This window comes from Urocitellus parryii, unplaced genomic scaffold (genome assembly GCF_045843805.1).
Source record: "Urocitellus parryii isolate mUroPar1 unplaced genomic scaffold, mUroPar1.hap1 Scaffold_164, whole genome shotgun sequence".
Lineage (NCBI taxonomy): Eukaryota > Metazoa > Chordata > Mammalia > Rodentia > Sciuridae > Urocitellus > Urocitellus parryii.
Window position 1 is genome coordinate 246,599 of NW_027552152.1, and position 16,060 is coordinate 262,658.

General features: G+C 58.3%; 1 protein-coding gene across 1 annotated transcript; it reads left to right on the forward strand.

Annotated features, from left to right (window-relative positions):
* Window positions 1-5,798: 5,798 nt before the first annotated feature.
* Window positions 5,799-10,226, forward strand: LOC113175973 (motor neuron and pancreas homeobox protein 1). The gene is made up of 3 exons (XM_026380361.2): window positions 5,799-6,486; window positions 9,168-9,328; window positions 9,870-10,226. Exons 1-3 carry the CDS (start codon window positions 5,799-5,801, stop codon window positions 10,224-10,226), a joined length of 1,206 nt encoding a protein of 401 aa, XP_026236146.1.
* The last annotated feature ends 5,834 nt before the right edge of the window (window positions 10,227-16,060 follow it).

Here is a 16,060-nt window from a genome sequence, read left to right on the forward strand (position 1 = left end):
TGGGTTTCTCAGGACCAGTGTGAGGAGTAGGGAGAACTGCCACCCCCTGGGTGTTGAAGAGAGAAGGCGCGTGTTGTTCAACTGCAAACCGACACTCCCTGGCACAACGGGTCAAATCCGCCAAGACCCTGTGGAGAAAACGTTATCAGAATCATGCAACAAGGAGATTTAATATAATAAGAAATGCAGTTGGCCCAGACTACCGATTGTCCACAACAGAGTGTCCTGCCCTCTGGAGACTTAGTTTGTCCATCTGCAGAGTAGGGGGTGGGGTGGAGGGCAGGATATGTCCTCACGGTGTGTGAGAAGCACTAGATGAGCCTTGCAAGAAGAAGGAGAAGGTACCTTGCAAGTGTGCCATGCGCCGGCTGTTCTGGCAGGCCTTGCAGCAGGCAGAGTCAGTTTAAATCTGGGTCCCCTCCTCACACTGCATGTGACCTTGACCTGTCAGGGCCTCACATTCCTCCTCCTAGGTAATTCCTCTTCCCTTCCCTGCCTGGTGGTGCAGGCCGAGCGTTCCTAACAGACCAGCTTCCCTTTGCCCTCCAGACCACATGCCACCCAAACCCAAGCTGTCCTAAGAGAGGTGCAGGCAGGGAAGGGGGGGAACCCAGCCAGGCCGGGGGGCAAGGACAGCCCTTCTGGGATTTCATGGCTCAGCTTTGAATCACACCTGTGGGAAGAGGTGTGGGCAGGGTCCAGGAGATGAACTTGACCACAGACACCATCTGCCCAACCTGAGACCCCCTCCCCCGGCTCTGGGGCCAGAGCAGAGGAGATCCCAGTCCTCTCCTCTCCCCCACCCTCTGCAGCCAGCAGCACAGCTTCTGCCATCTCAGCAACTACTAAATAGACCAATTAGCTAAGACTTCCTGCCATTATCTAACGTGGATTTGGACATTAGCGTGCTACTATTTGACCATAATTTCGAGTCAGAATGCACTAAAAAATTCACTCACTGAAGCATTAAAATGTTCCCGGGCAACATCTGTTTTTGTGTATTTGGGCTTCTTCCCTGTGTTTTGCCCCAAACTCACCAGCCTGTAGGCCAGTGTCACAGCCTAGCAGAACTGCCTGTCTGGTGTGACTTTCTCCTCCTCCTGCGGGGGTAGGCGGGTGACAGGTGGATTAGAAAGGTGTGCTAGTGGCCTCTTCAGACTTGCCATGAACACTGTGGAGGCTTTATGAAGTGGCCTTCAATCACTACGTCCCCGGAAGCTGGGCTTTTGTGAGGCACCCAAGCATGGCTAACGGTCTTAAAACCGATGTTCTGTGCAAGACTCACCAGCACTGGAGGTCAGATCTAGGTAGTTCAGAGAGGGCTGGTGCAGCGGCATTCTGACATAGCCCCCCCCCCCGTGTGCATTTGTTATCTGCCTTGATCCTGACAGTATGAAGTGAGGGGGCCACGCAGGAGCCTGCAATGACAGTGGGAATCCCCTAGCAAGGAGACAGTCTTCCTGGGCTGAGGGAGCTCCCCAGCATGGCTCAGAAGCTGCTGAGCCCCCTCACCTCTCCCCGTTTGTTTCTCCATGTGGCCCTGAGCTTCCAGTGTGTGCCAGGGAAGAAGTGCGGCCAGGGCTCAGCCCTGGGCCACCTGCTGGGCCCCCTTCTCTTCATGTTCAGGGAAGCTGGGCATAAAGCAGAGATCTTGGTATTGGAGACATTTCTGAAAATAGAAGGCCCAATTGTTTCAGGGTTTCGTGTGTTTATAAGCTGCAGCTTCTCCCTGATTCCTTACCAAGCCCTGTTTGGGCTCAAAGGGCAATATGATGTCCAGGTGTGCAGGGAAAGGCCAAGCAGGAGAGAGCTGGAGGTGGACAAGGCCCACCTGCGGTTTTAGTGTGTGTGTGTGTGGGGGGGTGTCTTCTGATGGCTGCATCATAGACTCCCCTTTCCAGACCCCTTTAAATGCCAGGCTCTAGGGTCAATGAGGAGGTCAGCAGATCAAAGGATGGCCCCTGGGGGCTCTGCAGGCAGGGTGAGTAGGGGAACTGATCAGAGCCCCCTCCCCTGAGCTCCTCTTCCGGTGACCCAGGTCTTCCCTTTGAGCCTGCTGCCCCCAGGCTGGGATGCTTACCCCGTAGCGGAGGCGGTTCTGAGCACTGATGTCTGTGGCAGGAACGAACGAGGTTGGGGCACCTCCCTGGGTCCCTACTGGCCCTCCTGCCCCATGGCTCTGAGACTTCTTGTGCCCACTGCCCTGACGTCGGTCACACAACACCCCAGCCTCATTTCCTGAAGGGAAACCTCTAAAGGTTCAGTGGAGATTGGAGTGTGTTGACCACCTTGCCCTCCAGCCACACAGTGCCCCCCTTCCCCTAGGCTCACCTCCTGTTGAGGACAGTTGTGCTGGCCACTTCTCACAGAGGGAAGAAGTTTACAGATGAGGAGTCAAGGGAGGAGACCTGCCTTCTGTCTGTGACGGTGAAGGTTTTCTCCCAAACCCTAACAGCTTCCCAACTTCAGGTGTGATTGCAGATGAACGGGAATAGATCCTTTTATGCATGTATACACTACTGAGAACTTCCAGGCAGGGAGGGGCCACGATGGGAGCCCCATCAGGGAACCTGGCCTCCCTAGGGAACCTGCTCTAAGGACCAGATTCTGCTACCTGGGGATCCAGGGTTAGGAGCACTGTGTGGAGCAGACTTTTGATCCCTCATTGTGGCCCTTCCCAAGACCCAAGCCCAGATCCAGTCTTCCCCAAAGCCAGCGTGATTGGTTAATACAGATACAGGGAACAGGAAGAGACCCAGTACACATGGTAAACCACACATTGTAAACCACACAAAGACCCCAGACTTCCGGAGCACTCCCTCTCTCCACACTCATCTCTCTCCATACAATTTACAGAGCATCTCCAATGTGTGTTCACCGATTCTCAAATGGAAACAGAATATATAACTACGTTGAAGCCCTGTGGCCCCACAGAGTCCATCTGGCTACCCCAGCTCTTCCAGACAAAGAAACAGTCCATCAAGTCAGGGAGCCTGGATGAACCAAGTTGCAGTCAAATGGGCCCTTGGCATGATCCCTCTGCCCACAGGTGGTAGGGATCAGGTGGGGCTGGACCAGGTGGACCTGCACTCATGGGTGGTCCCAGAAGTGGTTGGAATGGCAAGTGCTATCCCAGGTCCAGACTGGTGTGTGTGTGTGTGTGTGTGTGTGTGTGTGTGTGTGTGTGTGTTGGGGGGAGGGGTTGAACATGGTTTTTGCAGAAAAGGGTGCAAATAATCCCTCTGGGAGTCATGAGAATTCAGGGTGATTCGGATGAGGAAGTGTGTGGCTTGACCAGTCTACATGGCACCTATCACCAGCTAGAACAACCCTGGCAGTGCCCATTTTAGGTCAGAAAGATGAAAGGAAGTTCTCTGAGATCCATCTTGGGAAATTTCTTCTGCAGACCCTCTCTTCTTCCCTCTTAAAATCCCTCCTCTTGGGACCAACTGATCTGTCCCCAAATGGGGTGATGAGGTGAGGAAAGGCAGTTCAGACTGGGAGCCAAGTCCTTCAGGTGAAGGGGCCAAGACTGCACTCCCCGGGCCCCCAGAGAGAGCAATCCTTATTCTCCAAGGGCTTCTGACCCAGAACAGGATGCTAAGAATCTCAGGCCTCCCCCATGGGAATGAATGGGTGGGAAACAGAACAAATATCCACAGCAGGTAGGCAGCAGGAAGGACCTCTCAGTCCTCCCCAGGCTTAACTATAGGTGAGTCTCCACCTCCTGCAACCTGAACGCTAGAAAATGGAAATGTCTAAAGATCCTTCTTTGGGGCCACAGCCAAAATGAAGGAGATAACTACAGAAAGCACATGGTAGGTATTCAAGACATGTGCTGCTCTTGAGCGTGCTCTTCAAACCCTCTCAGGTAGGACTACACTCCTATCACCCCAAGACTTTGCATCTAAAGACAGGACAAAAACAGTGGAGATGCTATCTTCTGTTTATCGGTAATTACCTTTGGGAAAGCTATATAGCATTTACCCCGAGCTGCTTCTGCTACCCTCCCAACCTTCCACCCAGTACTGTGTGTCTCAGAATTACCCTGTTATGATGAAAAAGAAATACAACTCATGCCAACAAAGTTGATGTATCAGTTTTCACCTAAGTAAAAACCTAAGTCTTTTGAAGAGAAATTACATGGTCCTTATATTTACTTTTTAAAAAATCCCTCTTGCGCAATCTGACCTGCTATTTTTAAAGTTTGCCTGGAAAGACTTTTCCCTTGGTCCCCACCCTTCCCACAGCCCCTTCCTGTGCTTTTACTCCCCTCTCACCTGCCTAGGAAGCCACAGCTTTAGGAACTGACACTCCCTCCCTTATGCCCTGCCTGTTTGGGAAAGATAACTGTCTAATGGAGCTATTGATCCAGCCTGGTGTTGGTGACCTGTTGACTTCCCAACCTGCCTGTTGATTCTTTAGACGTCCTTAGAAATCTTTTTACTGTAAATATTTGATGTGTGTTTGTGTATTGGGGGGATGAAGTCTGGATTCTCATTCCACTGCCTCGCTCAGTCACGGGAAACCCCTTCTCCCGGGTTTTCCGGCTGTTGCCCGCTTCTCCCTCCCTCCAGCTCCTAGGGGCTAGCCAAGTCAGGAGGGGCCGACTTGGGGATGACTCCCGGCCCGGTGCTTTTTAGCTCAATGGTAGGGGGTGGTCTCCTTCACGTCCATCAGCATCCCTCCGCAGAGAGGAAGAGCTTTGCCAATGTGGTCCCACTCCACGGCCCCTGGATGATGTCTCCAAGCAGATGTGGGTTCTGCAGTCCAAGGTGCAGACTCTGCGCTCTTCGCCTTGGCTGGGGTAGGGCTCCCAGCGACCATCTGTGGAAGCCAACTGACGCTCATGTTTACACCCCCAATCCTGGACGCCCACACACCTGAAACGTAGGGGACTTCCCAGAGCAGATAAAAAGATTCAACCTGCTCAGGGTGGGACCCCGACACTCCCCGCCGCGCCTGGAGGCCCTGGAGCAGGAAGAAGCCGGAACCACACTGTCGTCCCTGCGCTTGTCGCGGTCATTTAGCAGAGCAGCCAGATTTGGGCGCATCGTGGGTGTTCAGTAGCGCACCCGACTCCCGAGGCAGAAGAGGACAAACTAAGAGGCGCTGCGGAGGCCTCGAGGACTAGCCCTGCTGCCTTCGTAAGGCGCGAGGCCAAAATGAGACGAGGTGTCTAGCCACCGGGCACTCACGGGGACCCAGGGGCCACACACGGGAGGGCAGAGAGAAAACAGGGGTTGAGCCTGAGTCCTCCAACCCCAGTCGCTGTCCCCGCCCTGCCACCTCGGCTCAACACCCTGGGCTGTTTAGGACCTGGAGGCGCAGGGGCGGGGCGACAGGCGGCTGGACGGTGACAGGTGCGCCCCTCGGCCAATCGCTGGGCTGGCGCCCCTCCTCGGCCCCCGCCTCGCGCGCCAATCCGAGGCCGCGCTGAGCTTCAAGTGCGCGGAGGGGCGCGGGTCCGCGCCACGGCGCCAGCGGCCTCGGCGCGATAGCCTGCGGGCTGGGACCCAGAGTCGGGCGCCCGGGCCCAGACGCACCGAAGCGGTCGCGTGGGAGTTTGTCCGAGTGCGAGCGCGTGTGAGCGCGGCCCCAGCGGGGTTCGCACGGAGAGGCGCCTGGAATATGATAGCCGTCCGCTGAGTTTCCGGCGGTGACTTCGATTCTTGGCAAATACTCACAATAACCATACCGAGCCCCGGGGCTTGCCACCGTCGGGCACAGACTCCGTGAGCCCGCACACGGCCGCGACGTCCACCACCGGGCCCTGATTGCCAACCCCAAACGAGCAGATGGAAAAATCCAAAAATTTCCGCATCGACGCCCTGCTGGCGGTGGACCCCCCGCGAGCCGCCTCCGCGCAGAGCGCGCCGCTGGCCTTGGTCACCTCACTCTCGGCCGCCGCAGCTGGACCCGGCGGCGGCAGCGGCGGCGGGGCGAGTAGCGGGGCAAGCGGCAGCTGCAGCCCCACATCCTCCGAGCCCACCGCGGCACCCGCCGACCGCCTGCGCGCCGAAAGCCCGTCTCCCCCGCGCCTGCTGGCAGCGCACTGCGCGCTGCTGCCCAAACCCGGTTTTCTGGGTGCGGGCGGCGGTGGCGGCGGCGCGGGCAGCGGGCCGGCGGGGCCCCACCACCACGCTCACCCGAGCGCCGCCGCCGCTGCCGCTGCCGCTGCCGCCGCCGCTGCCGCAGGGGGCCTGGCGCTGGGGCTGCACCCCGGGGGCGCGCAGGGAGGCGCGGGCCTCCCGGCGCAGGCGGCTCTCTATGGCCACCCAGTCTACGGCTACTCCGCGGCGGCGGCGGCGGCGGCGCTGGCCGGCCAGCACCCGGCGCTCTCCTACTCATACCCGCAGGTGCAGGGAGCGCACCCCGCGCACCCCGCAGACCCCATCAAGCTGGGCGCCGGCACCTTTCAGCTGGACCAGTGGTTGCGCGCATCCACCGCGGGCATGATCCTGCCCAAGATGCCGGACTTCAACTGTGAGTACCCGCGCAGCCCTGGCTGCCTGTCGTGCGCATCCTTCTCTACCCCGCACCTCCTGGGTCTCTGCGCTGGGCCCCCAACGAGCTGTGGAAGTGCAGTGAACCGTCTCTGCTCTGCCTCGGGCCTGTGAGGCCCCAAGCGGGTTCCGCGGTGTAGAAGTGGAGGCGAATTATTAAAATGGCCACGGCGAAGGCCTTGCCTTCTCTTCCTCTCTTAACGGGAAGGGGCCGCAGGAGGTGTGAGACTTGAATCTAATGATTAACCTGCAGGCTAGAGGAGAAGGAAGTGGCGAAGGAAGCCAGCAGAAGAGCTCCCTGAATTAGGCAGGCCTGGGAATGGGGGGTCACTGAAACCAGGGGCTTTTCCCTGGGAAAACGAACGTGGCCTGGTCCCCCCTTGCTGGGCTATTGAAAGACCCTCAGCCTCTCCCAGGAGAGGGAGATCCTGGAACAGCAAGAAAAGGGGGCTCCTAGGAGCTCATGGCTGCAAGGCCAGGGCTCAGGCAATCCCCTGGCCCTTGCCCAGGCACTACCCTCCTCCAGAAGAATGCTGGGTCTCCTTGTGATGTCCTGAAGGCCTTGTGTGGGATTCTTAAGCAGCAGGTACCTGCCCCAGAATCGGGGAGCCCATCAATTAGGAGCCCCTCTCCCAGGTGGGAGCAAGCCCAGGAGTCCCTGGGCTGCCTGGGCCTCTTAGCCATCCCCAGGGGGACACCTCCTGAAGGCCAGGCCAGGTTCTGGCTTTACTGGCAATCAGGACTCAGTGGGCAGGCACTCATCTCAGGCTCCCCTGCTTGGCATCCCACCTGGGTAGGATGGCTTAGAGTTAGGCCAGAACAGAAGATGTATATGGCTTTATGCTTTCAGCCGCCAAACACCCAAACAAAGAGACCCCATTGTTTCCGTCTGAGTGGATTTGTTTAGACTGGGGGATGAAGGCACAAGAGGGGGAAAAGCAAAAGAGAAAACAGAAATAAACACTTGCCAGGATTCAGATTCCTCTGTTAGAAGCCATGGTTGTGACTAAACAGAAAAGCCAGGACCCCAGAGGGCTGGAGAAGTCACAGGGGGGTGAGAGAATCCAGCCTGCTGTTTGTCCACAGCACCCCCACCACGTTCCCCAAGCGTGGCTCCCAGAAGGCCTTACTGACCACCCATCCCTGTCTTGAAGAATCAGCTCCTACCTGAAAAGAAGGGGAAAGCCTCTTCCTCACATCAGGGGGAGGGCTGAAGCTCAGATATCTCAAACTGCTGGTCCTGCCCATTAGGCCCAGGGTACCCTCTGGGTCTGGACACTGAGCCCAGCAGATCCCATCTGATGCAAAGCCACCCATGGCTTTCCTGTAGCTTTATGACCTGCATTGCCCAAAGCCTGGGGTTCTGGTTGTCCACTGAGCAAGGCCTGGTCTCCATACAGGCCTCCTGGAGCATAGGTTCCCTGGCCACCCAGGTGCTTTCTGGGCCTTCATGGGACCTAAGGTCAATTAAAATGGAATTCCCTTGCCAACACACCTCATCATCTCTAATTCCTAGTCTTGGTGAAATTAAACACACAGCCAGTTCTAAATTTGGAAAAGGAACCCCAGCTCCATGATCCTGAAGGGCAATAAGAAATGCAGGCTAGGAAAATAGTGTTCCAAGAGGCTCCCCTCTGGCCTCTGGACCCTGCCTGGGTTCCTTTAGCTGGTTGTCTCTGCCCATGGGATGGCACTTCCTAAAGGGTCCCTTCCAGCCAGTGTTTTAATTAAAGTTCTAATGTCTTGTCAAGTTGGGAATTCGCCCTTGTTTAACTAAAGCAGGGGGCGTGGGCCTGCCTATAAAGCAAATTGCCCGTCCCCGGGGAGCCTGAGCTCATCCCAGCCGGGCTGGCCTCTTTTCTTTCCTTTGCTTTCTTTCTTTTATTGTCTAACACTTGTCAGACTCCTGGGAAATCAAGGGAAGTCTCGTTTTGAGGTCATAAAATTCTCTGTGATGTAACCGTGAGAAATTATGTAAATAAAGCCGACAGGCCTCTGGAACACACAGCAAGCCACCCACCCACGCCTTGGCCTTTAATTTGGGTAATGAGAATTATCCTGAAAAGGCTTCCAATCTCCTCTGGCTTTGTCCCCTGCAGCTGAGGAGGGGGTTGTCAAGAATACTTGAAGCAGGGAGGGTCCTTAACGAACACAATATCTAGGTCCCAGGTTTGGTCTCTTCCCATCGCGTTTCTCCCTCCCTTTTTTTTTTTTTTTTAAATTTTTGTTTTGTTGTTATTGGTTGGCTTTGGCATTCTCCTGTTCTGTTTTAAGGAGGTGGTGGTGGGAACCCTGCACCCTCAGGACCCCCTTCTCTTCAAACCGGTGTGGATTTGGGCAGTGAGAACAGGGAAGGAGGGGGGTTCCCCTGGGCCCTCTTCTCTCGCCTTCTGGTCAACCCTCTTCCCACCAACCTACCCACTCGGGCAACAGGCTTTGCCCCAGACAAAACGATTGGGTCTAGTTAAACCCAGTCCCTGCAGTTCAACCGGGGGTCCTGGGTCCCTTCTTCCTTCGGAGTGGGCACTGAAGCGAGGGGCGAGCTCCGGCTCCGCTGGGCGGGCACTTGGCGGTGGGGCCTGGGGGGAGGGATACGGCAGCCGTCTGAAGGAGCGGCAGAGGACGGGGCGGGCCGCGGCCTCACACCTGCTCGGTCCTCAGCCCAGGCGCAGTCGAACCTCCTGGGGAAGTGCCGCCGGCCGCGCACGGCCTTCACTAGCCAGCAGCTGCTGGAGCTGGAGCACCAGTTCAAGCTCAACAAGTACCTGTCCCGGCCCAAGCGCTTCGAGGTGGCCACCTCGCTCATGCTCACCGAGACCCAGGTGCGCCGCCTACCCACCGCCCTAGCGCGTCCTGGGCTCCCGGGGCTGCTGTCGCCTCTGTTGTCAGGGGGATCTAGGACCGTGCCTCTTGACCCCAAGGGTGCGGACTGTGAATTGAAAGTCCGGCGAGGCTCCCCATTAGCAGGCGAGTCTCTGCCCGCGATAGGCGTCTGTTCCAGTAGGTTGGGGCGAGGACCCAGATCTGCATTTAACTTCCCTCCGCTCCCCATTCTCAAGCGAGTGTTCCGCGGGTTTTGTCCCAGAAAGAGAGGAGGGGACATTCTGAGATTGTATTAAAGAGACCTGCCCCGCTGCCCTGACCTCTCCGCAGAATGCTGCGCGGTAGAAAGTGGCTGGCCCGGGGAGGTGGGGACACCTATAGTCCGAGCTTCCCTGGGCCCCCCAGCCCCGCTCTGGGTCTGCTGATGAGTAGGGGAGGGGAGGAACAGTTGGGAGCCTCTGCTGGTCCGAGGTTCCCCAGACCCTGGAGAGGAGACTGGGGACGGAGGTGCGGGTTTCTCACGCCTGCTTCTGCTCGCAGGTGAAGATCTGGTTCCAGAACCGGCGGATGAAATGGAAGCGCAGCAAAAAGGCCAAGGAGCAGGCGGCGCAGGAGGCCGAGAAGCAGAAGGGCGGCAGCGGGGGCGCCTGCAAAGGCGGCGCCGAGGAGAAGGGCGAGGAGGAGGTGCTGGGGCCGCCGGCGTCTGGGGACAAGGCCAGCGGCCGTCGCCTGCGGGACTTAAAGGACAGTGACCCCGAGGAGGACGAAGACGAGGACGACGAGGACCATTTCCCCTACAGCAACGGCGCCAGCGCCCACACCGTCTCCTCCGACTGCTCCTCGGAGGAGGACTCGCCGCCCCCGCGGCCGGGCGGGCACCAGCCCCCGCCCCAGTAGGAGTCCGCGGCCGGCGCCCACCCTCCTCGGACCAGCAGTCCGTCTGCGCGGGGCCTGGGGCTTCCCTTCTGGGTCAGGGCGTTCTGACAGCGCTAGGGAGACCCGGCGGCTCCAGGTGGAACCGTGGTTCTGTTAATTTTGGGTAGTGTTGGCGGGAGGTGTTTGGGAGGCCTCCCGTCTCCCGCGTCTGAGAAGGCGGAAACCGACAGTGTTAAATGACCTCTGAAACTTGAAACCTTCTCTGGAAATGCCATTCTGATGAGTATTGGAAAGGGTTTTATGCTGATGTATCTTATGGGGAGAAACGTGTGCCATGAGCAAACTGCTGGAAATTTCAGAACTGTACTGTCTTTATTTTTGTATATTGTATTTATATATAAAGAAAGAACCGTCTACTTATGCATGCTAAATTATTATTTAGCTTCTCCCATCGCCCAGGATGGAATGTAAAATAAAATGGTTTTCTACTTGATAAGAGTGCAGCTCTCTGGGGCAGTCTCACTGCCGCGGTTGCGGGGAGGGGAGGTTTCTACCCCAGAACTGACAGCAGAGTGTGTGAATCGGAAGCACAGTGGCTGTCAGCACCTGAGACCCAGTGGGACCTGACTCTGGTGGGGAGTGGGCAGAGGGGTGTCCCAGGTGTGAAGTGTGGGTAAAGTTCCGAGGCCAGGTGTCAGAGCGCTGGTGCTGATTCACCCCTGTCCTTGGCACATCTGGGTGTGTGTACTACCCTATTCCCTTGGTGGTTCAGAAATGAAACTACACTGAATGTTTTGGAAAAGAAGCTTCAAATGAGAGACTGGTACATGGGGGTCGGCCCAGCCCTAGGCACTACTGAAGCGTATTTCCCAGAATGCTCTGACTTGAGCAGCGCCTCTCTTTCTCCTCCACCCCGGCCTGCCTTCCCTGCAGGCAGACCATTTCTTGGGCTGGCCTGGAACGGTTTTCTTGGATCTGTGCGAATGTCCGAGAGGGCAGCCGCAGGCTGCAAGAATGCTGCTGGTCAGGACTGCCATGGCTATGGGTTAATAAACCCTGCAATGTGTGCCATCAATCAAGGGCCAGCCGCCCGCTGGCCATGTGCTGCACACATGCGGGCCCAAGCCAAGGCCCACGGGACCTTGCGCTGTCCCTCCCTGCCTGGACGCGCAAGCCGGCCGCCCAGCGGACCGTGCTGGTACTCGGTTCCTGCTGCTGACCCTGTGGGCTCATCTAGGGATGCCGCAGGAGCCTTCCTTCTGTGGGTCACTTTCTCACCTGGGCCTGGGCCTGGGCCGCAGCCCCTCCCGCCTCTCCCTGCCCTTTCCCAGCTGATGGATGAGTTCAGAGGGCCTGGCGTTTCATTTGGGTGATTACCGCGGGGTGCATGGGGCACTCAGTACCTCAGAGCCGGGCGAGATTAATATCCTCCCTGGCAGCTCATTATCACCCCGGGCTTCTGCGTCCCACCCGACGGCGGGGCGGGGGCGGGGGCGAGGACAGCGAGCCAGGCCGAGCCGCTGCTGCACGCACGCGCCCGGCCGCGGGGCTTCGGCTGCCTTGGGGTCCACAGTCGCTTTGGGGGACTGGGTTTGCGACTGGTGGGGAAGGTTGAGGGCCCGCGGAAATGGAGGGGGAAAGTCAGAGGGCAGCGGAGGGGAGAGGGCGGACGTCTTTGGGGGTTAAAAAACGGCAACCTGTACACGTCTTCGTTAATCTCTACCACATTGGCAGGTCAGCCTGAAGCGATCTCCTCTCTGGCGGCTCCACATCTGGGGGTTATTTCCCTCCAGCTCAGCCGCCCCCAACCCAGAGAAGCCAGGAAAGCGGGGCCGGGCTTAGAAAGTGGTTCAACATCCGGCCCTGGGACCCCGGGCGGGGGTCCCAGCCAAGGTTTTGTCCCTCTACCCCAAGGCAAGAGCGGCCCTGGAGGGAGATGGGTCGCCCAGCCCCCGCCCGTCCTCCTGCCGAGCAAGGCCGGGTTTGGCGCGGGACCGGCCAGCGGCCCAGCTCCTGCAGCGCCGCTTTAATCGCGGCGGAATTTATCTCGCTAATAAATTTAATGATCAATTCGTTCTTGTCACAGTAGCTCTTCCCCAAATCAATTATAGCAAATTTAAATATAATCACTGGCTCGTCCTCACCCACTCCGGGCACGGCGCACAATTCATTCCGCCTAATGAACGCCGCCGGCCCCGCTCCGCCTAGCTCCAGGGCGCGCCCCCATCCAGGCAACGCGTGCCGCGTCCGGACCTGGCTGGGCCCGGGGCGGGCCGCCTCCGTACCTGGCCTCCCACCTGGAACCGCACCGCGCCTCGAGATGGCCCCGCGCTCAGGAGGTCTCTGCAGCCCCACGGCGGCTCCCCGACCGAGCCATCCGGTCTAGGCCGAGGGAGCCCAGAGGGTGGGGATTCCAGGCTTTGTTCCCAGGCCGCCCCACCTCCCCTCGGAAGCCCTTTGGCTCCTCCGTCCGTGGACTGTGCGGTCTCTCTCCACCCTAGACGCCAGCCTGGTGCGCTGCCTTGGCACTGAGATGCGGGGCCAGGAGTCCTATGGAAGGCACTGTCCAACGCTGACCCAACCAGGGGAACCCCAGCCCGGACCCTTGCCCGAGGAAGGGACCGACCTATTGGTACAGGGTTTTGTTGTTGTTTGTTAGTTTTGTTTTTGTTTTTTTATTCTCATGAGAGGTTCTAACAACAGTACGTGGGTAAAGTCCTCCTAACTGGAGAAATCATCTACAGGTCCCCTCCAGACAGTGCAGGGTCACCCTCCCGCCCAGCCCCTGGTGAGAGGACATCCAGGGAAACAATAGGAAGTAGAGGAGATGGCCCCAGGTGGCAGTCAGCTTGGAAAGAGGACTGAGGCTGTGACCCCAAAGCCCAGACAACAAAAGCAAAAATAGACAAATGCAACTACATCAAACTGGACAAGCTCTGTGCCACCGAGGGCAGCCCAGGGAGGAAGAAAGCCTCTGCAAACCATATCCATGTGATGATTGGCATGGAGCCTGTGAAGAACTACCACAGCAAAACCAAAGGATGCGGCTTCACCCAGCACCGAAGAGGAGAGAGACATTTCTTCAAAGACCCACAAATGGCTAAAGAGAGTAGGAAGAGATGGTCACCAGGGAAACGCCAATCAAAACCTCTGAGATCCCACTTCAGGAATTCATTAGGGTGGCCAATTAAAAAAAAACAATGACACATAATAACAAGTATTTCAAAGATTTGGGGAAGTCGGAGCCCTGGTGTACTATTGGTGAGAATGTAAAATGGAGCAGCCGTTAAGGAAAACAATATAGAGGTGTCTCAAAAACTGAAAAATAGAACCATCCTAGGGTCGGGCAGTGAGCAGTCCCGGTTCTGGTATAGATCCAAAAGAACTGACGTCAGACTCCTGGAGGACCGGTCAGGTCACCACACAATGGCCGTCAGCAGGTGGGCAGGTGGGCAGGTGGGCAGGTTGGTAGATGTGCACAGGGGAGCAGATTCCGCTTCAACTGAAGGAACACTTGTCACAAAGTAAGCCACCACCTGGAGGAGTGCGAGGACGTCGTGCGAAGTGAAACCAGCCAGTCCCAGATCAATGCTACCTTTCAGAGCGGCGTCCAACCCCTGGAGAGTGGAAGGGTGGCCGCCTGGGGCCCTGAGGAGGGGATGGGGAGCTGGTTGAGTGGGGCGTGGGCAGGCGGCAGGCTCCGGGATCTGGGGCCCACCGGGCAGCTTATAGTCAGCCCGTGCGCTGGGCGCCTGAAAACAGCCACTGCTGTTTTCACGGGTTTTCTTTCTTCCTTTCTTTTTCATTTTCTCCCCCCCCCACACCCCCGCAGCGCTGGGGACGAACCCGGCGCCGAGCGACGGTCCCAGTCCTCAGAGGTTTCCTCTCCTCCCTCCTTCTTCCTCCCTCTCCCCTCCCTCTCCGCTTCTCCTTTTCACTCCTCACAAAGGCTAAACCTGCGGTTCCCGGGAGGGAGACCCCGGCCCAGCGCCTGCGGGTGGGCCTCTGCAGAGCGGATCTGGCTGGTTCCGCGGGGCACCCCGGGCACACGGGTTAACGAAGCCGGCGGACTGCGCTGTCCCCCAGGGACACAGGGTCGTTCTCGGGCCGACCTCGGGCCGGAAGTCCTCAGGACGCGGGGGCTGGCCAGGTGGGGACCCCAGGGTGGGAGAGGCCTCCAGACGCACTGAGGGGAGGTTGGGTGACCGTGGAGAGGGGACCCAGGGACCTCTGGGGGTCAGCGCAGGGCGTGGGCGCCGGAGAAGGGCGCTCCCCGGCCTGGGTGTCAAAGTCCTGCGGGGCATTGTGTCTCCCTCAATAAAACCAATCCCTCTGGAGGTGTGACCGCCACCCGGCAGGCCGCAGTGTTCCGACTGCAGGGCGAGTGTTTTTCAGATTTGGCTTTTATGGTCGGATTAAAGTTTATTTTCCATAATAGGACACCTAATAAAACGCACAAGGCCGGGCCGGGCCTCCAGCTGTGGCCTCGTTTAACACTCGCACTTCGTAAATCTCCCCAGGACGCGCAGGTGTGCGGCGCGCGGGCGGCGGCCGGCGGCGACCCGGGAGCTCGGCCCGCGGCTGCCGGGCGGGCGCAGCGAAGGGCCGCGAGGAGCGGGCGGGTCCGAGCCCCGGGCAGCGTCCCGGGGGCTCCCGCCCGCGCCCGGCCCCGCGCCGACCCCGCATTCCGCTGCCCGCGCACCTGCCGCCCCGCCCCGTGTACACACCGGGCCGGACAATGTGCGCTCCTCCGGGCCATTGTCCCCGGCGGCGCTCGGGGCGGGACAAAGAGAGATCCCCTCCCGCGGCCGCGGCGAGGGCGGGCGCGGTTTACCCAGCTGGGGGAGGAACAAAGGCGCGCGCCTTATCTCCCCGCCGCCCAGAACTCCGCGCAGCGCCGCTCGGGGTCAGACCGGGGGCGCGGGGCGGGACCCCTGGGTGCCACCTGAGCTGTCCCTGCCGCCGCTCGTTCCAGGAAGCGGTGACCCCACGGGCTTTCCAGTCCCTAGGGCCTCTTCGCGCAGGGCGCTGCAGGAGGCTCCCGGGGCAGGAGCCGTGCTGGGCTGCGGAGACCCTGGTTCGTGCCCTGCGCGAAGGTTCCCCGTGAGGAGTTGGGGCGCCAGGGGAGAAAACGCAGAGGCAGGGCCGGCGCAGTGGAAGAGCAAGGCCACCCCACGTGTGGAGCCGGCGCCCCTGGTCAATGTTGAAAGCTGACCCAGTCTCATGGGGGTGCTCCATGCTGAAGCTTTGGTATTTGTTGATGTGTTTTAATATTATTGCAGGTCATTTCCCCGATTGGTATCTTTTCTCTTAATCATAAAAATTCCTGTTATATGCTGATATTTAATAAAAGAAGGGGGCAGAATATATCAATTTGGGGGCAGAGAAGGACAGCCCTCCTCTGGTGGGCTCCCAGGCTGCCCAGCTTGATCCAGGGCTCATCTGCCTCATCTCTCAGTGTCCCTTCCTGCAAGCAGCAGCCCACCTCTCAGGCCTGGGTGGCCCTGGTCCTGCACGTCAGGACTGTATATATATAGTACCAGGGATTAAACCCAGTCACTGAGGTACATCCCCAGCCTTTTTTACTTTTTATTTCAACACAAGGTCTCACTAAGTTGCTTAGGACCTTGCTAGGTTGCTGAGGTTGGCCTCAAACTTTCCATCCTCCTGCCTTAGGTCTAAAATTGCTGTCATTACAGGTGTGGCCACCACATTGGCTATTGTACATGTTATCTTTCAACTCATGGGTCAGTTTAGCGTCACGATGGATTCATTCCAGATGTTTATATTCATGCATGTCTTCAGATTAGGTACCTTTTTTTTTTTTTTTAGATTAGGTACCTTTAAACAGCATC